Genomic DNA, 25,990 nt, shown 5'->3' with positions numbered 1-25,990 from the left:
GAAGTTTGAAAGCAATAGCCTTGATACTTAAGAAGTAAAGTGGATCGAAACACAAAATTTAACCATATATTAAAAGTTACTAAGTCAAAAAAGGGCCATAATTCCGTAACAATGACAACCAGAGTTATGCAACTTGTCCTTTTACTGTACCCTTATGATAGTTTGTGAGTGCTCCAAGTATGAAAGCAATATCTATGATACTTTAGGGGTAAAGTGGACCAAAACATAAATCTTAACCAAATTTTCAATTTTCTAAGTATAAAGGGCCCATAATTCCTTTCAAATGCCAGTCAGAGTTACATAACTTTGCCTGCACGGTCCCCTTATGATAGTTCATAAATCTTGCAAGTATGAAAGCAATAGCTTTGGTACTGTAGGAATAAAGTGGACCTAAACACAAAACTTAATCAAATTTTCAATTTTCTAAGTATAAAAAGGGCACATAATTCTGTCAAAATGCCAGTCAGAGTTACATTACTTTGCCTGCACAGTCCCCTTATGATAGTTAGTAAGTGTTGCAAGTATGAAAGCAATAGCTTTAATGCTTAAGGAATACAATGGACCTAAACACAAAACTTAACCAAAATTTTCAATTTTCTAAGTATAAAAAGGGCACATAATTCTGTCAAAATGCATGCCAGAGTTATCTAAATTTGCCTGCCCAGTCCCCTCATGATAGTAAGTAAGTGTACCAAGTTTGAATGCAATAGCATTGATACTTACTGAGAAAAGTGGAACTAAACGCAAAACTTAACCAAAATTTTCAATTTTTTAAGTATAAAAAGGGCACATAATTCTGTCAAAATGCACGCCAGAGTTATCTAACTTTGCCTGCCCAGTCCCCTCATGAAAGTTAGTAAGTGTACCAAGTTTGAATGCAATAGCATTGATACTTTCTGAGAAAAGTGGACCTAAACGCAAAACTTAACCGGACGCCGACGCCAACGCCAACGCCGACGCCGACGCCGACGCCGACGCCAAGGTGATGACAATAGCTCATAATTTTTTTTCAAAAAATAGATGAGCTAATAAAAGGTTATTTGAGTTTTTCGCATTATTATTTATTCACCTAAGAAAGTTTCATGTTGAAATCTTGTAAACATGTAGTATCTGAAATAAAGCCCCGAAAGTATACATCATAGAAAACAACAATGGTAATAACTCTTATTTAAGAAATTGTAGGATTCTTGTTCTTGCGCATCGAAATTTTCATTATTTATATCTTGTATAATCTGCGGTATAGCCCTGAACATTTACGTCAAACAAATCAACAAAGGACAATAAAGCTTATTAAATCAATTGTTCTTGTCCTTGAGTGGATCGCTTCTTTTTATTAATGTCTATAAACTTATAAAGTTTCACCGTGCAACTTATTTAGTTTTTGAGATATAGACCTAAAATAATTGTGACAGACGGACGGACTGACAAACTGACGGACAGGCCGACGACGCCTTCGGCGGTTGATAATAAGTGAAAACAAACGTTTTATCTAAATATGATAAAATATACACATAGTGAAACTTCATCTACGCCAGCAGGGTTGGAACCTTATTATAGCATGCAGTTCCTTTTTTATGAAAAGATCATTTAGCCAATGATCATACGGTATATAGTTATATACCGTATGTATATAGTCATATACAAGTCGCAGTTATGTCAATCATAGTCGGACTGATCGATAGGGATGCTTCTCGGGTCGTCAAATATGGAATACTGTATAAAAAAAAAACACGTATATAACATATTGTAATAATACCGCAAGTAAAAACAAAAACAACACCTGATAACAAACCAAATACTTATTAATATTATAAATTGAATTTAGGCTGCAACTGCGAAATTTCTTCTTAATATATTTTTTAACTTCATCACACACTGTTTAAACTTTTATGAGAATTTGAATTGTAACGATTCTTTAATTTACACTATCATTGTGTTTGAAATATAAGGTTTACGATTACCAATTGACGTGGTTGGCTGTTAATCCAGTCACTGAACCTCGACTGGAAATACTGATTGGCATATCTGGTAATCGTATTCCTGATTTCTTTACCAACGCTCACCATCATAATTGACGAGTGAATAATGACCGAGTACAGTGCCACCTACAATTAAAACACCAGTTGCTAAAACTATCTCCGGCTAAGAAAAACATGTAGATATAAGCACCACTCAAATCAGCTTGGAACCAGGATAACCAATGTCCTGTTCGTAAAACTGTATTTTACCTTTAAGTAATCCTGAATCACTTTCCTTAAATAAAAGGCTTCACGGGTTAACAAGAATATCTCTTCGGATAATAATTCCAAAGTTTCATAATTCCAATATACGCAATACGACGTCTGACCAAATATAACAAGTAAACTTTATAAGATATTGTATATGATTTCCCGATTGAAACAGATGCAGCTAAATACTATATCTGTTTTACACTTGGAAGCCCCCAAGACACATATTTGGGCATGTTTGCTCATGTTTGAAATTTGACCTTGACCTTTGAGCCAGAAAATAAGGAGTGTTGCACATAATGTCTCATCGACAGGTTGATCATTGTGGCAAGTCATTTGAGGTATGCTCGATTACTAATAAAGTTTCAGTACGGGAAAAGCTTCTGGACGTACGGACACATGCATAAAAGTCTTTGATTTTGTTAGGGTAAGAAGTACTTTGGTAATATTTGCTTTTTAACTTCTTTAATCGGTGAGCACGGGATATAGGTCTTAAGCATCATGTATTCTCGACTTGATGATTATTTTAATTAAGTTTAAACTAACCAAATAAATGATTACAGACTCGACAATTAATTACGGTTACTGTAAATTTGATTTTAAACAATAATATTTACCAATGAGTCTTGCGTCGTGTGGTGGTTATAATGTTGCTTATGGCATAATAAAGTGTTTGTCCTAACAAGACGAAATAAGACCAGGTTTGATAATTGACCTCTATTCGTGATGTTGAACTAAAAGCTAGAGAAAGGAAAAATTCAGTTCACATATGCTGCAATACTACAAAATGTGTTGCCGTGTGACTACAACTTTGCTACCAAATATAAACTTACCTGTTCCCATCCGATAGATTTGGCAGCTTCGCTAGGCAACGCTTCGATAAACTGCTCGAATGTGGTCGATGACCTGATCTTTGTGGCTACATCACGTATATATTGCGACCTATCTGAAACATTACATCAATACTCAGTAAAATGTTTAAATTTAGTCAGCTGTTTTATAATACAGTAAACACAGACGCAATTTTAAAAGCATTTGAAACATGTTAAACTATGGATTTCCTATAAACTAACGGTATTATACTACTCTGATACAACAATTTAATGCATAATTTAAATGTCTTTCTCAATAAAACCAGGATCGAGTTGCTCAAATCAGCTAGCTACGCTGAAGGTCGTAAACTTTTGAATTAAGAGATTGGGATCCATTACACATAGCATTTTATTTCATGATTTACTTGCAAAAAAACTCTTTGCATAAACAATTTTCGAATGTGCAACAAGCACGTTCTTTGTTATACGTTTTTACCAATATCTTTAGTAAGCTAACTTAATGTTACATCAAGCATTGAATGTTCTTCTATACCTACCAGCCATATCAATTTCCGCGTCAGGGGCTTGCTTTTTACTTTCAAAGAAATCGTCGGCCATCCGCTTTAATCTGCACGCGATCGCTTTGACTTTGTGAGTATGACAAACACCTAAAATATGTGATCGATTGTATTAACTGTTGAATTTGGTTCCATTAAATGTTGAACAAATCTCCAAATTATCGGCGATTGATCTATATTGTCTAATATCATCTCATCCACTGAAATGAAATCATCTAAATTAAGATGTATAATGCCATTGCAGCTGTTACCAATGTTTTTTGAAGACAGAATGATTCTCTTAAAAACTTTAATTCCATTAAAATTGTTTTCGGGTTGAGCGACACACCACATGTTTAATTGCAAAAAGTTAGTTCGATTGACCGTTACATACTCATTACTTGTAATTCATCGCTATGCATTTCAAACGCGTAATAAGTAAAATAGCATTAACTAAATTAACAAATACAACTTGAACAAACACTCCAAATAATTCAGCATAAGTGCTAACTGAACACAATTATAATTTATTAATATATTTGTTACTTTTTTGTTTAGATCATTTTACACAAAAGTATTAGATGAACACGCAATAGACTGAAAAAGGTGTATGCGGGGCTCATAAACGTATCACACAATGCATAACAATTCTATTGAAATTTACTGAGAAAACTAAAAATATTCCACAAAGAGGTTTTGTGACACGAATGCTATTTATATAGAGGATATTTGTTCATGTCAGTGTAAAATCGTTTGTTATTTCACGAGTGATCATAGAAAATATATTTTCACGAGTGGCGCGCAAACGATCTGACACTGACATGAACAAATTTTATGTTTCTTTTATGCTCCTTTTTCAAGAAAATAATTAACAGCTGTTTCCCTTTCGCTAAAAAGTTACCCTTTCTCCCGTGGCGTACCTCAATACATTTCAATTCACAAAATGACGTCATAATGCCAGCGAAATTCTCCGGTTAAACTCTTTTACAATGTAAATAAACGGGAAAAAAAGCCTAAAATAAAAGGAAAATTTGTTGGAATCGATGGAATATCGTTTTTAATTCACTCGTGATCATAATATATATATATAAATCTTGAAGTAAATCTCGATATGATAATCTAAAATTATGAAAAAATAGTTCCGAAAATGTGTTATTTTCACGGTGAAAATAACAATTTGTTTATTTTTACTGCTTTTATTTCACTGCAGAAATGTCATATTTTATCATTCGGTATCAAAGAAACAGCTATTTTGATTCGCACTTTACACCGTAAATGTGTTTCACATTTTTTACATTAATATGCGTTGCTCGGAGTACTTCAGATAAGAACCTTTTGAGTCAGATTTGTCTTTTGTTTCTTCACCTTTAAATATAACATAATGTTTTTGGTGGTTAGTGGGTGTCCTATCGCTACATGCATTAACACTTTTGAAATTTGAATGAACATATTATTCGCGTTTATTTCCAGATTTTACGGTCGTACCTTTTTCGTCGACATCGTCTTCCAAGTCACTTCCTGTGAATGAAACAAAATTATATGGATATCAGATGAGTGGGGGCCTTATGTTCATGTGATAGCTTACTAGTATTTGAACTTTTTAATTCAGGCACAATAAAAGTAATTGGCTGTATTCAAGATTCAAGATGTTTACCTATAGCGTCAGCTTCGTCTTCTTCATCCTCGTCTTCTATTTCCCAAGGTGATTGGATTATTTGTGCGAATATTGCAGTGGTTGTATCAAGCGCATAACTTTTGCCGACAGAACACGTGTTTTTAGACAGATGTGCATCATCTCGACCTTCATCTGCAGGCGCCAATGGTGAGTCTGAATTGTTTTAAAGTTCAAGATGTTTGCAAGAATATTTCAGACAACTTTATTTATAAGTAAAATTGGGAATGTCTTAAACAATCAACATGTTGTATTTTTTTTATGTTATCGATAATGTCCAACAATATGAAACCACTGCTAGCAGATTGACTTTGTCAGCTATTTGTCTACGTAGTTGTCTTACCAAGGTTTCGACCCTTGTTAATATCTAATGAGCACTTAAGACATTTTGTACGCCTTTCGTCTTAAATCAATAGAAACTTCGTATATGTTTAAATACCGCGACACTTCTATTTTATTTGATGGATTTCACTGATGATATTATTTCACACAAAAATTAATGCCGTGTCAAGGAGTAGTTAACAATATATTATTAACTCACGTGCCGCATGGGGATAACGAGTTCATTTGAAACATATTGATTTCTTTCAAAACAAGTTGTTTAATTTAAGAAATGATTTGAATCCAATAAAAAACGTATATTAAAAAATACCATTAAAATAATAGTTATAAGTCAAATATTGCAAATTCGACACATCCTTGAGGCATGTACAGTTGTTTTTATGTTTCCGCCAGCCCGACTGACCCGTATTTGTTTTTTTACGAACATTTTTTATTTCGGAAGGAACCAGATTGAGTAATAAAAGATTTTTGCTATAATCAAACATCTAAATAAACGTTTCCACATACTTATACATATACACAAACACTGATCAACTCATATTTATGAGATGTATTTCGAGTAAAGTGGGCAATATTACGTGTTATCATTACACCAAAAAAAACGAAACAGTAAGGCCGACCTACATACCCTATCATTTATTTTATTTTTTGTTTTAATGGAAATACCTATTGTTTTCGCTTAACAATGAACTCATTTAAAAGTCTTTAACAGGCAAATTAGTTGTTTGGAAACAATATAAATAATGTAGACGAGGCTACACTTGCGTTTTTTCCAAATCATAATACATTGATATGAACAGTTGCGTAAATCGAAAGTACAGTTAAAACGGAACGTTTAAAGTGGAAATGTAGAGAGTGACATGACACTTCCTGCTTTCGGATAAGGTTGTAATTTTGACGTATTTAACATACCTTCGACGCGTGTAAATACATGAACTTTTATCATCAAGGATTATCAAGCTGTCGATGGCAAGTAACTCTAGTTTACATAAATAAAATACTTAAACAGCAAACGATTGTAAAGTGCTGTTTAAAAAAGATAATAATCGACCATTTAATATATTTTAATTTACAGACGGCTAATAGTTTTACTGTTAGCCGTCAGTACATTCAGGTATTTATAAGTGGCCTATTAAACTCTATAGGTACGAATATTTACTTGCACATCGCTATAAGTTTCTTAACATAAACTTGGTCAAATTTAGTCAGTCAATAACAGTTTTTAACAAGAATATGTCTAATTTCGCAGTGAAAGTTTGTATAAAGCCGAACTCACCCTCGATGGGCCCAGGAGAACGTTGGTCAGCACTTTTATCCGTTGTCTGTTCAGCCGAAACAAAACACGAAGTCCGATCACGTGATGGCCTGGGCATCTCTGTTTAAAATGAAGTTTATTTGACGGAACATGAATACTGTGTTATGTTGAAACATTCTTCGTGGCCCGAACTATACAAACAAGCTAACACTACTATCGGTGAAACACGAACAATAAGCTTAAAACAAGATGAGCTTTTGAACCCCGCTTTTGAACCCAAGTGAACATTATGTACATACAACTTTAAAATAATTGCACTTGTTTCTAATAAATATTCGATTGGTTACAAAGTATATCCTTGTTCGCAATACATAGATAATTAGGTGAAACGAAGAAGTCCTGTATATAAACGCGAAATAAATGGCAGTTTAAACTTACCTGTTACAACGTGTGTTCTTTTCCTTATAAAGCTCGATTATTGAATTATTGTCGTGTACGATTAAACACTGCACTAGTTTATGAATGCGTAGAGTTACGCTTTATGCACTCATTGTAATGTAGAATGTCCGGTGTCAGTTTCAGCACTTACCACGTATTAAATCTATATCCCGTGTGACTCACCCAAAAGTTATTGTAAAAATAAACCATTACATACGATGTGTATTAATACTCTGTTAACTATTCATATGTAGAAGCCAATTGTTTATTTGAATGCATTTCATATGATAAATAAATCTTTGTGTTTAGAAAATCAACACCGAACGTTTAAAATTTGAACAAATTGGTTGAGATATTTTGATTTTAATTTAAAAACGAATCCGACTGGTTTTATGTCATTTTAATAACGAATTTTCAAATAAAATATGTTGTTTAAGATAACCATTAAAGTAGTTTAATAAAGCACAATAAAGCTATATATTAAGCTTTAGATAACTATTTATTATCAGGCGTTGTCATTCAATGTGTTAACACTTTCCTGATTTAAGATTAAATTCGGAACCGCAAACAAAGAATATTCTTATTATAGCACTGACGTAAGTGCATGTTTCATCAGCAAAGAATGATTTGATATCATTTAAAATATCAAGAGACGCACATTTTTGTCAGTTTGAACTTATCATTGGCAACACGTGATCTGAAGCATGTGATCAAATACGGTCAGATAGACGCCAGTTATAAGGCTTCATTGATAACGGATGGCATTTCGATAACAGAGGACAACACAAGCCACAGGTCCGTACGCAGGCCGGGGGCCCTGGGACCCGGGCCCACCCCTAGCTTGCTGTCAAGTAAGTTTTTTTTAATAATGGGCCTACTGCAATTTTTCTCTCATGAAAGGGCCCACAGTACACTTTCGCTCAATACAAAATAGGAGATGTGTTTTATTGTCCTAATAAACAAGAGGATTAGTGCTATTTTACTCGCCATTGGAGGCAATGTTTTCTTATCGCATTGTACACACATCTCTAATCAGTAAATTGCCCCTTGTGATCCTTAATGCTTCATCATTCTATCGATGGTTTATGTAACACGTCTTTTGATTGGTCAAGGAAAGAGAAGCAGTGAATGGATTTCCATTATGATACAGAATGGCTATTTAAATCATCGGCTCAATTTCATAAAGAGTTCGAAAAAAATCGTAAGGAAAACGTTTTTTATAGAGAAAGATTCAAGGCCCATAACTTCGTCAAATATCAATGTCCCGGAACAAATTTTAAACTTTATATGACGGTCATTAAGGTAAATTCACATACCAAAAATCAGATTAATATCTTAAGTAGTTTTGTAAAAAAACTTACGGAAAACGGTTATTATAGAAAAAAATCAAGGTCCAATAGAATGTCGCAGTTGTAGACGATTTTAATGGTTTATCTGCATTGATGATGGTGAAAGTAACACTGTGTAATAGATTATAAACATCTTATGAGGAATTTACTTTGAAACGTAAGAGGAGGTTTGAATTCAAAAAGAAAAAAGTATAATGGTTATTTGTCAGTAATACTTTATGAAACATTTCTTAAGAAAGTTTTATTTTTATTTTCTAAAGTCTGCTTACTTTCTCCATCAAACATCATACATTTTTGAAATCTGATGCTTTAAACATGGGTGTCAATTTCACACCAAGCTTTAGACTTCAGACAGGTGCTGATTTACTTGTTATATTTTATAAATTTATATTACAAAATAAGTTTTTTAAGCAATAAAATTCACCATGAACAGTGCCAAATTAAAAAAATATATATGGCGGGGAGACCCCTCACTCACCCTCCCCGGTCGGCCCCCCCCCCCACAGTCAAAAATCCTTGTGTACGGCTCTGAGCGACGTGTGAGGGGAGAGATCTCCACCTTTTTTGCATTTGTGTTCTGTTCATTAGATTTTCCGACTCGGAACATTGTTTTGCCGATTGATGGTAAAGCACTATACATTGCGAAAAAGAAATTCGCAGATGAACGGATTGCCTTATATTGCCCGTTTCTATACAGGATTTGTTTGTTCTGCCTTATGACATTTGTACTGTGACCTCTTATGTTTTGTAAATATGGGAAAATAATTGAAAAAAAGTACATATAAAAAATAAAAGTTGTATATATCTAGAGATTAATTGGGTCCCAAAAATCACCTTTATATACATAGTGATCGTAGTGAACGTGCTTTCACTGACAGTCGAGGGAGCTCGTTTGCCACAATGCTAACTGGCAATGGGGATAAATTGGTTCAACTTTAACAATTAAAAATGCATCGTTATAATATCTTAAACAGGCAAACAACATGCTAAATGATTAAGCAAACGATAAAAGTTCTGGTCCTTTCGAAAGTGAGTATTTCATGGTAAAACTGGTACTGTGATTTTTGATAGATAATAGATAATGAAGCAAATTCATTTTAAATAGCTTTTATTGTCGTACATGTTATTTTAACAGGACAATTTTTAAAAACCACTCTAGAAAATATTATAGCCTACTTTACACAAAAATATATATTTTAAAATATTTTAATATGTTCTTTATCAACATCATTTTACTATCGATGGCCGTTAAAAGATTTGTTTTAAAACATGAGTTACAGTTCATTAACCGCTTGATTCAACTTAATGATATTTCATAATTGTACACACGTTTCAATTATGTTAAAGCAGACAGTTTCATGTTCCACTACACAACAATACTTTACGTAGTGTGCCCAGTGTATGTGCATATTTGGTTTTTAGGCGGTGTACAAATACACGTTTGCTTAAAACTGTTATGTAATAATTTAGCATCCCTTGAGTCTTGTCTCATTAAGGTAGGTGAAGTTGGGATTTTAATATTTGTAACGTAACTTTGAAACAGGGTAAATTTGAAGTAAAAGCCACCAAACATCGATACCATTTGTCTCTGCTTTTTAAACATACTCAGTTTAGAAAGTGTATGGGTCATTCATACGTATAATCAATTGTTTCCTCCGAATTGTGATGATTGTTTTCTTGTTTCGTTATACAACTGGTTATCACCTGTTCCAACATCAGCTACATTTAGATTTAAATATGCGTGTTGGGTGTTTTATACAGATGTACATGTTATGCAGCTGTACATGTTATATAAACTGTAGATAATAAAAAGCTAATGTCACTTCGGTAAGTAAGGTTTTGTGTTCAGGAAATGAAACACCAAAATGTGTTTTATAAACATTGTAAAGATATGAGCCTTAGCTCACTATTGTTATATTACAAAGTGTGTATCGATTAGTAATTCTTATAAAAGGCATGTACTATTTTAATGAAACTGTTACTTTAACACACATTAAATTTAAGTATGTATTTATACTGATGACATAAATTTCAAGTCCACTTCTACTCCAGAAACTTATCATTATTTCAGTAATTTAGCGGTTGTCAGTTTGACTTCTCACATTTTTATCCCCGCCAAAATTTCGGACAGGGATATAGTAATAGTCTCCGTCCGTCTGTCCGTCCGTCTTTCCGTTCGTCCGTCCGTCTGAAAACTTTAACATTGCCCATAACATCCTACTAGGAAACCGATTCACTACATACTTGGACACAACATCTTTTTTAACAAGACCTTTCTTCTGACATATGTGTTTTTGACCTTGACCCCTCAATCTGTCCTTCTGTCTGTCCGTCAGTCAGTCCGTCCGTCCGAAAACTTTAACATTGCCCGTAACTTTCTAACGTGTAAACCGATTTGCTTAATAATTGGACACAACATCCCTTTGGACAAGACCTTTTTTCTGACAAATGTGTTTTTGACCTTGGTCCCTCAATCCGTCCGTCTGTACGTCCGTCCCTCCCTGCGTCCGAAACTTTGTCCAGAGCATAACTCCAAATTTATTCAATGGATTTACTTTAAACCCTGAATATAAACAGATCGCAAATAGGAAAAGTGCAGTGGCAAAGAACCATAACTCTATCTACCTTAGTTTTTGAATGATCGCCCTTTATTTAGTTTCAGAGTACATTTTTGTCCGGAGCATAACTCAAAATCTACTGAACGGATATACTTGAAACTAGAAATATAAACAGATGGAAACTTAGGAGAATCGTTGTGAACATAAAATAAATAAGCCGAAATTCCGGAAGGGGATATAGTAATTGTTTCCGTCCGTCTGTCCGTCCGTCCTTCCGTCCGAAACTTTGACCAGAGCATAACTCCAAATCTATTCAATGGCTTAACTTTAAACTTAGAATATAAACTGATGGCAACTAGGAGAAGTTCAGTGACCAAGAACCATAATTCTATCTACCTTAGTTTTTTAAATATCTTCCTTTATATATTTCAAAGTAAAGTTTTGTCCGGGGCATTACTCTGAATCTACTGAAGGGATTTACTTGAAACTTGATATATTGACAGATGGCAAGTAGGCAAAGTGCAGTGAATAAGAACCATAACTCTATCTACCTTAGATTTTTTTTAATTATATCCCTTTATTTTAGTTCACAGTAAATTATTGTCCGGAGCATAACTCTAAATCTACTGAAGGATTTACTTGAAACTAGAAATATATACAGATTGCAACTAGGAGGAGTGCAGTGAACATGAAATTAAAAAATAAATAGATGACACAGGTGCCATGTTTTACAAATATTTTTCTACTCTCTAAAACTAATGCTCTCATACAACCAGACACATTTCGGTGGGGATGGCCATGTTAACATGGCTCTTGTGTTGTAAGTCTTGGGCGTTATAAGAGGTTAATTAAAACCAAAATCAGTACCTTAATCAAGAATTAATTCCCATTCTATTCGATCATTAAACTTCCGAGAGGGGGTATCTGCCTCATTGATTACACCTGGTATATGGGCACATGTAATCCAGATGGCATTTTCTTTTGCAAACAGCCAAACGTCCTTTCTAACCTTATTGCACTTATCTGACCTAATTCCACCCTTACTATTGATGTAGCACACTGCTGTAGAGCTATCCGATAATATTTTTTTATGTTTATTTCTCAAATTCTCAACCAGTGTTTTCAAAGCAAAGTATATAGCTTTCAATTCCAAAACATTAATATGTTCATTTCTTTCTTCAGTATTCCATCTACCACCAAATTTGTGGCCTTGAAAAACAACACCCCATCCTAAAAGACTACTGTCACTTTGCATTTCAAAACAGGATTTGCCCTGTGTATATATCTGACCTGAGAATGGATAAGAGAAACCCACCATTGTAATTCATGTTTCATTTGCTGTGTTATATGCACATATGCCTCAAAAAAAATATTTCTTTTTAATGTTTCTATTTTCTCTTTTTCGAGCTCTCTATAAAACAATGTTCCAAACTCGACAGCCGGAAAAATCGACACCAAAACACCAATTACTTGATCTAATTCCCTTACTATCGTTTTATCAGCTCTTAAAAGTTTGTTGCACATGTCCATATGCTTTTCTTTAGGCAATCTAACAACAATCAAAATGGTGTCAACAATAAAACCCAAGTATATCACTATCTGAGAGGGTATCAAAACCGACTTCTCGTCAGTCAGAATGAAACCTAAATTGTGCAACAAATTTCGAGTTTCAGACATAGTATTCACATACTGATAAGAAGTACCTCCTAAAAGACTAACGTCTATGAAACCTGTGAAAATATGTCCTTCTGCTCTCAGCCTGGCAAACACTGGTTTTAGCAATTTGGTAAACAACATAGGACCATCTCTATAGCCATTTGGAATGCAGGTATACTGATAGATTTTGCTTCGCCACTGGAGCCCAAAAAACTTTTGATCAACATTTGCGACTGGATCTGAGTAATATGCATGTTTAATATCTAAAGTACAAATATACATGCTTTTTCTGACCACAGTGAGTGCAATCTCGAAAGTATCCATTTTAAAATGATGGTATGATACATCTTCATTAAACTTTTTTCAAATTTAAAATCATTCGATACTCCTGATTTTTCTTTTGCACTACGTCCTCTAAAAGCACCACGACTCATGCCGGCTCAAACTCTTCGCCGGAAACCAGATCGACCTCTGAAACTACCACGGCCTGTACCATATTGGAGCTTGTAACCAATCCTCAAACACTCATCAATTTCCTTCGCTGCCTTAGAGACATTGTCCCCAAATAACTGGCTCGTGTAAGGTAAGGAATGTGTGCACAAATGTGAATATTCATTTCGCATTTCAGGTTTTAACAGGTCCCTTCGAAGAAGATTCAACTGTCTATTGGCATGGCCTAGCAAGGCTAATGCATCATTACATCCATCAATTAAATGTCCTATACCTGAACCACTTTGTTTTGCCTTGGACTCCATCTTAGCTGCTTTTTTTCAACAGTTTTTACCAGGACATTTACTGATTTCACAATACTTGTCTCCAGAGTTTGCAGTTTCTTATCCCTGGATCTGGCAGTTGGGCAAACAATGTCCCACACTAACTGGTTTAATTTTACAACAACCAAACCATCACAGTTTGACGGACGGGCATTAACCTCATCTTTTGTTAGTTGGTTATACTGTTCTTCCTTCATACCCTGTCTGAAAAGTTCATTTACATTGTTTGCTAAAACAGGATCTACATCTTGATCACAAGTTTCAACCGTTCGGAATTTCTTTGACAGACTGTCAAAACGACTGCTGCTGGCAACAGCTGCATTATTATTGTCATCTGACTTGCGATTAACCCCAGCAGTGACGTCAGACACACTTCGTGTATCTTCACAACCAAACTCAGACCCCTGTCATGATACATTTCATCATATTGACCATCGTCTTCACAATACTCATAATTCTCAATTTGATCGAACCTGTGTCCGTTTGCCTCTTATTTATTATTTGTATTAATCTGTTCCGTACGATGTGACTTCAAAATTGACAAACTTTCCTCTTTTTTGTCGGTTGTTTTTGAAGACGAACTTTTCGCCAATGATGGATTCACATCATCAGAAACATTAGCCAGTTTTTTAGACTCGTCTGTGGTACGAGATTTAGAAGGCTGTTTTCCTCGTGATGACTGCTTAACAGTCTGACTTTTCTCTTTTTGTTCACAGGTATCAACTGGAACAACCGATTCCGCCATTTTACTTCACTGCCCCACCACGTGTGGCAAATGTATTTGCAAATTAAACTCTGTTTAATAAATGTCAGTGTTCGTACTACGTTCAAACGTGTGGCAATACCTTGAATTAATCCAGAAATTACACAATGCGTACGAACTACGTTCGTTTTTGCCACCATAAACTCGAAACATATCGATACAAAAATACATACGTCTTCCATCGACCGGAAGCGCTGAGCACACTGATTGCGCATGCGCACACATATCATTTAATAGCGCAGTAATTCTAATAAGCGAAATAGAATTCTTCATCCGTGTCAACACATATTGTCAACTATTTAAAGTTATTTGGAATCCCAGACAGGCGCTCATCTCTATTTAGGACAGATTTGTCAGAATGGTCTAAGTGCACGGTTGTTGTTGTTGTTGTTGTTGTTGTTGTTGTTGTTTAATTGTGAAATAATCAGTACCAATTTGCACAGCTCAACCGGTTATAATTTGCCAATGAATTATATAATTATTCTTGATATCTATTGCTCTTGGTTACATTAAAACACACACATAAGTAGAAAAACTCCATAGTAATAATAGTGAAAAGTTTGGGGCCTTTTAACGACAAAATACATATAAAGGAAACAATGACGGCCGTTCTGGATTTGTTTCTTGATATTCAAAACGCCGGCTTTTACGATCAACTCAAACACTATTCCCGTTGACATAGATGCGCAGAAATGGAAAGCTCCGAAGGATCAATAATCTTGTGCAGGCCAAATAAATTGACAATGAAACACACATTAGTTGTATGTTGACCTCATCAATTGTTTAATCAACTTTTATCATTTTAAATGTTTATCTTTTGATACGTATGCATTTATTTGCAAAACAAGTATTTTGTTTTACTGTTTCACGTAGTCCACTATATAAGCTGTTAAGGACATTGTTTATTTATGTTTATTTTATACAAACAAAAATGCATGTTGCAAATTTCCGCATTTTTTTCATATCGCTAATGTTTGTTTAATTACAGTTCGTGTCTAGCTAATACTCCAGAAACTTTTTTATTTATTTTAATTTACAGTAATGAATTAATATCTAGCTAATGTCGTAAAAATCCAAGGCGTAGACATGTGCAGCATATCTCACCGTCACAACCAATCGACTTCAATGCAAAAAACAAAGTGTAATACCAACTGAATGTGGAAAAGCGTGCCATAAAAGTGTATAGGTATTTCAGTATAAATTATATGCCGTCTATTATCGAGGAATAGAGGTCGAGTACATCTGAGAGAACAATATAAACTAGGGACTTCTCTAGTCCCTCAGGGGTTCGTATTTATGTTGTATCATTGTTTTACCATAATATGTAGTTTTAAATATCAGAAGATATTTAAATTGACACATTTTTAGTTGTGTGCGTCTTTATTTAACCGAACACCGCATCAATTACATTATTCTTAACGCACATGACGACATGCGCATGTTTTTGGACTTGGATAAGTGTGAATTAAGCTGGTTTAAAGCTTCAAACCTTCCAATGCGGTGACCTCAGTTATAAACATACATTGTGTTGTGTTGTATGTCTTCTATATAGAAAATGGGAATAATTTATTATTTGAACGAAGCCTAGTAACCCGGGTACGATATCAAAACATGTAAACTGATACATGTGTTGTTTGAATCAGTATTTCCGTTTAATGTATTTGCCACAAAGTGTAAATATCATGAGCGAAGCCAAAAGCATGTATGTACATGGATTCAGAAAATACGTAAAGTTCGAAATTAAAGGGATATTATTCGATTTTTATATATGTTAAATTGTAATATATTGATAAAAATATGTTTAAATAACACACAATATGCAAGAAAATTATACATTGAAGACGAATTTCATAAAATGCAGCTAAGACAAATTAGCGCCCCGAGCCGATTGTGACGAAGATATTTCGTACATATTTTCCTACAATAACCGAAGTATTCGTCTTTTTATTAGGAACGGAGTTACTGTTCGTGTGTCGTATGAATAGATAATTTTTGATTGCAGAATTACATATCTAGCTTATTTCGCATTTTTCGACACATGTTCTTCTTAACTTTTATTTTAATTATATTGAAATATATGTATAATAAGTTGTTTTACAGATTTTATATAAATTCATAAATATTTGACAAAATCGTACAATCTCACTTTAAAAATTCACCTCAAAATATCACAAATAAAATTAAAAAGCAATAAAAAAGAAAACATTTCAATTAAATTACAATTTAACACTTAAATTGGTGTATATAAATAATAGCAACATAATTTCACCTTTCTGAGGCAAAATTAAATTATACCATCTAGAATATCAACTTCATCTCGTATTTGATTTAAAAAATATATATATACAAACATAGCATCACATTTTTTAATATTCAGATTATCAACACTTATGTTTTTAAGAAATGGCTAAATTGACCTTACTTACTTATCAAATTTAAAGGGATCTTTTCACGGTTTGGTAAATTGACAAAATTGAAAAAAGTTGTTTCAGATTCGGAAATTTTCGTTTTAGTTATGATATTTGTGAGGAAACAGTATTACTGAACATTTACCATAGTCCAATATAGCCATTATATGTATCTTTGAACGATTTAAAAAGCTAAAAATTATAAAGCGTTGCAACGCGAAACGATTGAATAATTTGGAGAGTTCTGTTGTTGTCGTTTAAATTTACGAAACTACGAAGATTGCTTATATAAGGTATAAAATATTTAAACTGTATACCCGGCGGAATAGTCGAGAGGGCAAGTGCGTTTTTACTTCAGACTAACTCCAGGACTCCGAGGGTCACTGGTTCGAGCCCTGGTACCGGCTACTTTTTGTTCCTTTTTTTATTTTATTTTTGATTTTTTACTAGAGCTTTTAAGATCCAATGTTTACATTTATCAATATAAAGCATTTAATGACAAACTTCAAAATATGCCAAAATCTGTGAAAAGGCCACTTTAAGATTGATCAACACCATGTGTCTACATCGCAAACAAAATAGTTTGCTGTTTAAAGTGATATAATGGGCATTGTTCACTGTTAAATTGAGCTGAACCGAATTAACAGGTCAAAAGATTTAGTTAAAAAGTGGCTACTGATCAATTATCTACAACTGATCTTGCTACCAGTTGTTTAAAAAAAAATATATATTATTTTCGATATTTTACAGGACTCACCCAGTCCTCTAAGCCGAAATGATCCGTTAAACAAAATTGTGTCTTTGTGTCGTATGAACGAATCTGCATGAAAACTACATTTAGGCTCTCATCGTTCATAGAATAATTTCTGTCGTCAGTTGTCAAAACGAAAGTACTGTTGATAGTCAAATGGATTATTTTTCTCTTTCCGGGATATTGTTTTAGTATGTCGATGCTGCATTAACAAATATAAGTGTATATGAAGTGAAAACACCAAAAAAATAAACAACGGCTGCGATAGACACCTATATACTGTTAGATGCCCATAATATCACTTTAAGGAATGCTAACTAACAATAAACGTTAATGGGAATAATTCTAGATTCAAGAAAATCTATTCGACATCGGTTCTCTCCCTTGATCGCTTTGGTCGACACACAGAAATGCTCACATGCAAATGCCAATCATCACACAAATATATTACTTATCTGGTCTTTACGTGTAAAAACATAACAATAAATTATCTATAATAAATTCACGTGTTCAGATCACACATAACTTTTATCCATAAGCGTATTCATCACGGTGCCTATACCACTTGACTTTTTCGGATCTGTATTGGGAGAATAAAGCGCGACCCAGTTAACATTTTTAAGGATCTCTTTTTTAATATTTCACCATTTTAAAGGGGCCGTCCAACAGATGTTGGCATGTATTAAAGCTTGTCATTAACTGCTTTAAATGCTTTATATTGATAAATTTAAACATTTGAACTAAAAATCTCCAGTAAAAAATAAGAATACAATTTTAAAAAAGAAGAAAAACGTTAACATCCACAGGGATCGAACCACTGACCCCAAGAGTCATGGAAGATTGGAGTAAAATGTCTCCCTACCTTACCACTCGACCATCCACGCTCACGTCACATGCGGAGGTATTTTTTAGCTATAAGCAATCCTCGTAGTTTCCCAAAATATCGATTCGCGTTGAACGACGCTTTAATCTGTTGGACAGTCCCTTTAATGGGATAAAAAGGAGAGCCTGTTCATTCGTAAGAGTTTTCGATAGGTATCATGATCTTTTTAAACAAATAAGTATTTTTTCAGTAAAGTGCAACCGCGCGTTTGAACGGTTAGAAAAATGTCGGATCAGTGTGGGGACTTCATATTACAAACGCGCGGTTGACCTTACTGAAAAAAATACTTATTTGTTTAAAAAGATCATGATACCTATAGAAAACTCTTACGAATGAGCGGGCTCTCCACTTTATCCCATTAAAAATGGTGAACTATTTAAAAAGAGATCCTTAAAAATGTTAACTGGGTCGCGCTTTATTTTCCCAACACAGATCTGAAAAAGTCACGTGGTATAGGCACCGTGTACATACCAATGTCAAAGAAGTGAAGACTATTTTAAAATTGATTTCATGGTAAAACTATCGTTTGCTTTCAGTTCAATGGAAATTATTTTGGTGTTTTTTTCGGATATTAGAAACATACTCATGTTTCTTAACACATAACAATAGCTCATAACTCTTAAATTATTAAATTTATAATTATATACAAGTCGCCGTTATGTCAATCACAGTCGGCCTGAGCGATGGGGACGCTTCTCGGCTCGTCAAAAATGGAATACTGCATAAAATTAAAACATGTATAAAACATATTGTAACTATACCGCAGGTAAGAACAACACAACTTTAATAACAAACCAAATACTTGTTAATAGTATAGGTTGAATACAGGCTGCAACTGCGAAATAATTCTTATTTATTTTAAATTGCATCACACACTGTTTGAACTGAATCTCTTTTATGGGAACTTAAGTTGTAAAGATTCTTTAAACAACACTATCATTGTGTTTGAAATATAAGGTTTACGATTACCCATTGACGTGGTTGGCTGTTAATCCAGTCACTGAACCTCGACTGGAAATACTGACTAGCATAGCTGGTAATTGAATTCTTGATTTCTGTACCAACGCCCACCATCATTATTGACGAGTGAATGATGACCGAGTACAGCGCCACCTTCAATTATAACACCAGGTGTTTGCAATATCTCCGGATAAGAAAAAACATAGATATAAGCACCACTAAAATAAGCTTGGAACCAGAATGACCAATGTCACGTTCGTTAAACGGTATTTTACCTTGAAGTAATCCTGAATCACTTGCCTTAAATAAAAGGCTACCATGGGATAACAAGCATCTTTTCGGATATTAATTCTAGAGATTTATAATTACATTATACTTAATACGACGTCTGACCAAATATAAAAAGTAAACGTTATAATGTATTGTATATGATTGCACGATTGAAACAGATACAGCTAAATACAATATATGTTATACACTTGGAAGCCCCAACGGCACATATTTGGGCATGTTTGCTCATGTTTGAACTTTGACCTTATGTGTGACCTTGACCTTTGAGCTAGGGTGGAAGGAGTGTTGCACATAATGTCTCATCGTCATGTTGATCATTGTGGTAAGTCCCTTAAGATATGCTCGATTACTAATAAAGTTTTAGTACGGTAAAGGCTTCTGGACGTACGGACGGACACATGCATACAAATCATTGATTTTTTAGGGTAAGAAGTACTATGTTCATATTTGATTTTTATATTCCTGAATCGGTGAGCGGGATATAGGTCTTAGGCATCTCGTCGAATGACTTGCTGATTCAAGTATAAACTTACCAAATACATGATGTCACAAGCCCGACAATAAATTTCGCTTATTGTTACATTTACTTTTTAACAATATATATAATATTTACCAAAGAGTCTTGCGTCTTATGGTGGTTATAATATTGCTAATGGCATAATAAAGTGTTTGTTCTGACAAGACGAAATATGACCAGGTTTGATAATTGAACTATATTCGTGATGCTGAACTAAGAGCTAGAGACAAGAAAAATTCAGTTCACATATGCTGCAACATTACAAAAATGGTTTTTGACTACAACTTTGCTACCAAATATAAACTTACCTGTTCCCATCCGATGGTTTTGGCAGATTCGCTAGGCAACGCTCCGATAAAATCCTCGAATGTGTTCGATGACATGATCTTTGTGGCTACATCACGTATATATTGCGACCTATCTGAAAAATTACATCAATACTTAGTTAAATGTTTAGATTAAGTCGGCTGTTTCATAAATTTTAACTTTTTTTAAATTCAGTAAGCACAGACGCAATGTTTAAACGTTTCAAACCTGTTAAACGATGGATTTTCTATAAACTCACGATATTATACTACTCTGATACAGCAATTTAATGCATAACTTAAATGTCTTTCTCAACGAAACCAGGATCGACTTGGTCAAATCAGCTAGCTACGCTGAAGGCCGTAAACGTTTAGATTAAGCAATTGGTATCTATTGCATGTAGCAAATAATTTCATGATTTACTTGCAAACAATAAGCAACGATAAGCACATTTCTTGTGATATGTTTTAACCAATATCTTTAGTAAGCTAACCTAATGTAACATCAAGCATCGAATGTTCGTCTTTACTTACCAACCACATTAGTATCTGCGTGAGGGGCTTGCTTTTGCCTTTCAAAGAAATCGTCGCCAATCCGCTGTAATCTGCTCACGATCTCGTTGTGAGTATGACAAACACCTTAAATAAGTGATAGCTTGTATTAACTGCTGATTTTGGTTCCATTAAATGTTGAACAAATCTACATATTATCTGCGATTGATCGATATTGTCTAGTATTATCAGTATTATCGCATCCACTGAAATGAACTCGCCCAAATTAAGATGTATAATATTACTGTAGCTGTCATATTTTGAAGACAAAAATGATTCTCTTAAAAACTCCATTTTTTTTAATACCAGAAAAATTGTATTCTGGTTGAGCGACACACACTCTGTGTAATTGCAAAAAGTTAGTTCGATTGGCCGTTACATACGTATTACTTGTAATTCATCGCTATGCATTGAAAACGCGTTATAAGTAGAACAACAATAACTAAATTTACAAATAAAACTTGAACAAACACCCCAAAATAATTCAGCATAAGTGCTAACAAAACACAATTATAATGTATTAATGTATTTGTTACTGTTTCGTTTAGATCAGTCTACACACAAGTATTGGATGAACACGCAATAGACTTAAGTACGTCGGGCTCATAAACGTATCACACTATGCAACAATTAACAATTATACTGAAATATACTAAAAAACATTCCACCAAGAGGTTTTGTGACACGAATGCTTTTTATACAGCTATTTTGATCCGCACTTAACACTTTACATTAATATGCGTTGCTCGGAGTACGGCAAATACGCATCTTTTGCGTCAGATTTGGCTTGTGTTTCTTAATCTTTGAATATAACAGAATGTTTTGGTGGTAAGTGAGTGTCCTATCGCTACATGTAATTACACTTTTGAATTGTTTAATGAACAAACGTATTAGGCGCGTTTACTTCCAGATTTGACAATCGTACCTTTTTCGTCGACATCGTCTTCCAAGTCACTTCCTGTGAATAAAACAGAATGATATGGATGTCAGATGAGTGGGGGCCTTATTTCCATGTGATACATTACTAGTATTTGAACTTTTTAATACAGGAACAATACAATTAATTGGTTGGTTTAAAAGTTCAAGATGTTTACCTATAGCGTCAGCTTCGTCTTCTTCATCCTCGTCTTCTATTTCCCAATGCGATTGGATTATTTGTGCGAATATTGCAGTGGTTGTATCAAACGCATTACTGTTGCCGAAATAACACGTGTTTTTAGACAGGATAGCATCATCTTGGCCTTCTTCTGCAGGCGCCAATGGTGAGTCTGATTTTTTTTAAAGATCAAGATGTTTGTAAAAATAGTTCATACTCAGTTTCATATCCAGTAGGGATAAAGATATACATTTTCGAAGAAAGAAACATTCTTTTATTCCAATATTTCGCCACAATGGACTTTATTAAAGTTTACAAATATGAATTCACTACATGACAGTTATAACTATGTAGTGAGTTTATATTTGTAAACATTGATAAAGCCCATTTGGGTGAAATATTAGAATAAAAAAGTGTGTGTGTTCTTTTCTATGAAAAAAAATCGTTCAGGCAACTTTATTTATAAGTAAAATTGGGAATGTCTTAAACAATCAAAATGTTTTTCTCATGTTATCGATAATCAACAAGATAAAACCACTGCTAGCAGATTGAATTTGTCAGCTTTATTGTGTACGTAGTTGTCTTACCAAGGTTTCGACCCTTTTAAATATCTAATGAGAATTTAAGATATTTTTACGCCTGTAGACCGTCTAAAATCAATAGAAACTTCGTATTTATTTAACTACCGTGACTGTTCTATTTTAATCGATTGATTTCACTGATGATATTATTTAACACAAACAAAAAATAAAGCCGTTTCAAGAAGTTGTAAACAATATATTATTAACTCACATGCCGCATGAGGATAGCGAGTGCTATTGAAACATGTTGATTTCTTTCAAAACAAGTTGATTACTTTAAAAATTATAAGAATTCAATAAAATACGTATATTAAAAAATACAACAAAAATAATGTTTATTAGTCAAATATTGCAAATAGGACACATCCCTGAGGCCTATACATTTGTTTTTCATGTTTCCGCCAGTTCGACTGACCCGTATTTGTTTGTGACAAACATTATTTATTTTGGAAGGAACCAGTTTGAGTATCAAAGATTTTTGCTATAATCAAACATCTAAATAAACGTTTTCACATTCTTATGCATGCATACATATATACACAAACACTGATCAACTCATATTTGGGAGATTTATTTCGAGTAAATTGGAAATATAACGTGTTATCATAACACAATACTAGTAAACGAAAAAGTAAGTCCGACCTTCATACCCTGTTAATTATTTTGTTGTGTGTTTTAGGCGAAATACATATTGTTTTCGCTAAACAATGAAATCATTTAAATGTCTTTATCAGGCAGGTTAGTTGTTTTTAAAAAAAATAAAACACTGTAGTCGAGGCTACACTTGCGTTTTTTCCAAATTATAATACCTTCATATGAACAGTTGCGTAAACGGAACGTTTAAAGTGCAAATGAAGAGAGTAACATGACACTTCCTGCTTTCGAATATGGTTGTACTGTTGACGTATTTAACATACCTTCGACGCGTGTAAATACATGAACTTTTTAATCACGGGTTATCAAGCTGTCGATGACATGTAACTCTAGTTTACACGAAAAAAAAGCAAACGATTGTAAAGTGCTAATTTTAAAAAAGATAATAAACGACAACTTAATATATTTAAATGTTCAGACGGCTAATAGATTTACTATTAGCCGTATATACATTAAATTATTATTAGTGGCCTATAAAACTCAATAGTTACGTATATTTACTTACACAACGTTATAAGTTTGTTAAGATAACTTAAGTCTAATTTAGTTAGTCAATAACAGTTTTTAACAAGAATATATCTAATTTCACAGAGGGGAGGCTTGTATAAACTCAAACTGACCTTTGATTGGCCCAGGAGAACGTTGGTCAGCACCTTTATCCGTTGTCTGTTCAGCCGAAAAATCACCCGAAGTCCGCTCACGTGATAGCCTGGGCATTTCTGTATTAAATGACAGGTATATCGACAAAACATGTATAATTTTTAATGTTGAAACAATTATTGTTCATGGCCTGAAAAAAAGAGCTTACTCGACTATCGGTGAAACACTTACAATGCACTTAAAATATATAAGATTAGCTTTGGTTTGGAACCAAAGTAATCACTAGGTACTTACCAATTGTTGTGTGCACTTGTTTCGTATAAAAAATTCGCATATTGACAAAGCATTCAATGTCACAATACATAGATGATTAGCTAAAACGGTTAAGTCCTGTGCACATAAACGCGAAAGCAATATTTACTTACCTGTAATACCCGCTTGTTTATTCCTTTTAAAGCTCAATTATTGAATTATTGTCCTGTACGATTTAACACTGCACTAGTTTATGAATGTGTAGAGTTACGTTTTATGCATTATTTTCTAATGTAGATTTTCCGGTTGACGTTTAAGCCTTTACCAAGTATCTTGTGTAAAAATACACGATAACATACGATGTGTATGATACGCTTTTAACTATTATCATTTGAACAAGCAAATCGCTTATTGAATGCCGTTCATATGACACAATAAATCTCAGATTTTTTGATAATCCACACCGGAAGCGAGATATTTTAAAATAAATTTAAAAAGGAATCCGGCTTGTTTAATTAAATGTTTATAAAGATTGTTCAAATATAATCCGTTGTTAATTGTTTAAGATAAGCAGTAGAGTAGTTTAATAAAGCAAAGTAAAGCTATATATTAAGCTTTAGATAACTATTAATTATTAGGCGTTGTCATTCAATTTGTTATTTGGCCGATTATTTTAAACAAAATAGAAAAACATTCTGGTATAACCATTATCTATGATTTTGTGTTATAACTCCCAAATAACCATTATCTATGATGTTGTGTTATAACTCCCAAATAACCATTATTTATGATGCTGTGTTATAACTCCCAAATAACCATTATCTATGATTTTGTGTTGAAACCCCCAAATATTTCATAGTTCATTTTATTTAGATTGGTTTCCTTTTTTTACTGTCATCCGTGTGCAGTTTTCATTAATGGAACAGAACTGTCTAGGTTTTAAAAAATCTGCTTCATCTTGTAAGCGTAATTTCATATTTTTCTCAACTTCAAGGGGAGATGATTCTGAACAAATTCTTACGTTGCTCATTTACGATAGGGGTTAAGTACTCATTGATATGAAAACACTGTAAAAGTTTGAATGTATTTACGAACCCCCCCACCCTCTCACACATATATTCATGGGCATAATAAAAACAAAAAATGGTTACAATAAAACAGCATATTTATTTAAACTAAAATGTCTACATCAAAACAAAAAGTTTACATAGAACACAAATAAAATATTTGATTTTACTGGGGCTCGAACCTTGGGCCTCTCACATGTGAAGCGAGCGTGTAACCACTACACTACGGAACCGCTTCAAAAATCACCTTCTAACTAAGATATTAATAAGCTATTAATAGTCGGTTTAAATGTAAATCCGGAAGTTTAAACGCTGGATAGTGAGCGGGGTAAAAGGTCCATACCTAAGGGTCCATACCACTGGCAAGATACGGGTCAGGCCTGAGGTCTTCTATATGTGGTTCTTACAAAAACCTGTAGGAGGACTTGATAGTAATGAGACTGGGGTGCTGTGATGGTGCTGCTCATTGATAAGCGGCTGCTTCCTTTATCAAGACTCATTATTACAATTAGTAATACGTGTCGCGCTTCGCGCTCTATAGCGCCTTTATTAGAAACTAGGTGGTTGCTAGAATAGTGGAACAAAGAAGTTTTGTTTTTATACAAAACCAGAAAGTTTCACCGGTTCGCGTATTTGCCCAGTCCCTGTGATCTTTTATCATTGCCCAGTC

The 25,990-nt window shown here is 33.8% G+C and overlaps 1 protein-coding gene across 2 annotated transcripts; it reads right to left on the bottom strand.

The window, feature by feature from the left end:
• Positions 1–1,045: 1,045 nt before the first annotated feature.
• Positions 1,046–24,350, bottom strand: LOC127850250 (uncharacterized). Of its 2 annotated transcripts, none has more exons than XM_052383130.1 (8): positions 24,296–24,350; positions 24,022–24,120; positions 22,165–22,338; positions 21,996–22,028; positions 21,053–21,157; positions 20,522–20,634; positions 1,962–2,105; positions 1,046–1,713 (listed from the first exon to the last, which is right to left on the bottom strand). In XM_052383130.1, exons 1-8 carry the CDS (start codon positions 24,333–24,335, stop codon positions 1,657–1,659), a joined length of 765 nt encoding a protein of 254 aa, XP_052239090.1. In that variant the 5' UTR covers positions 24,336–24,350; the 3' UTR covers positions 1,046–1,656. The 2 variants fall into 2 exon arrangements, with proteins under 2 accessions (XP_052239090.1, XP_052239089.1); XM_052383129.1 differs by lacking the exons at positions 1,046–1,713; positions 1,962–2,105 and adding exons at positions 16,445–19,163; positions 19,415–19,558.
• Positions 24,351–25,990: the final 1,640 nt, after the last annotated feature.

Source organism: Dreissena polymorpha, chromosome 11 (assembly GCF_020536995.1).
Source record: "Dreissena polymorpha isolate Duluth1 chromosome 11, UMN_Dpol_1.0, whole genome shotgun sequence".
Classification (NCBI taxonomy): domain Eukaryota; kingdom Metazoa; phylum Mollusca; class Bivalvia; order Myida; family Dreissenidae; genus Dreissena; species Dreissena polymorpha.
Note: the sequence above shows the minus strand (reverse complement) of the source record. Positions and strands in the feature narration are given on the sequence as shown.

Excerpts from the sequence above, each read along its gene's own strand:
- LOC127850250 (XM_052383130.1), bottom strand. The coding sequence starts at position 24,335 with ATGCGAATTTTTTATACGAAACAAGTGCACACAACAATTG. Across the intron at positions 20,635-21,052 it reads CGCAGATACTAATGTGGTTG|ATAGGTCGCAATATATACGT; the intron begins GTAAGTAAAGAC and ends GTAATTTTTCAG. Across the intron at positions 1,714-1,961 it reads ACAGCCAACCACGTCAATTG|TATTCCATATTTGACGACCC; the intron begins GTAATCGTAAAC and ends TTTTTTATACAG.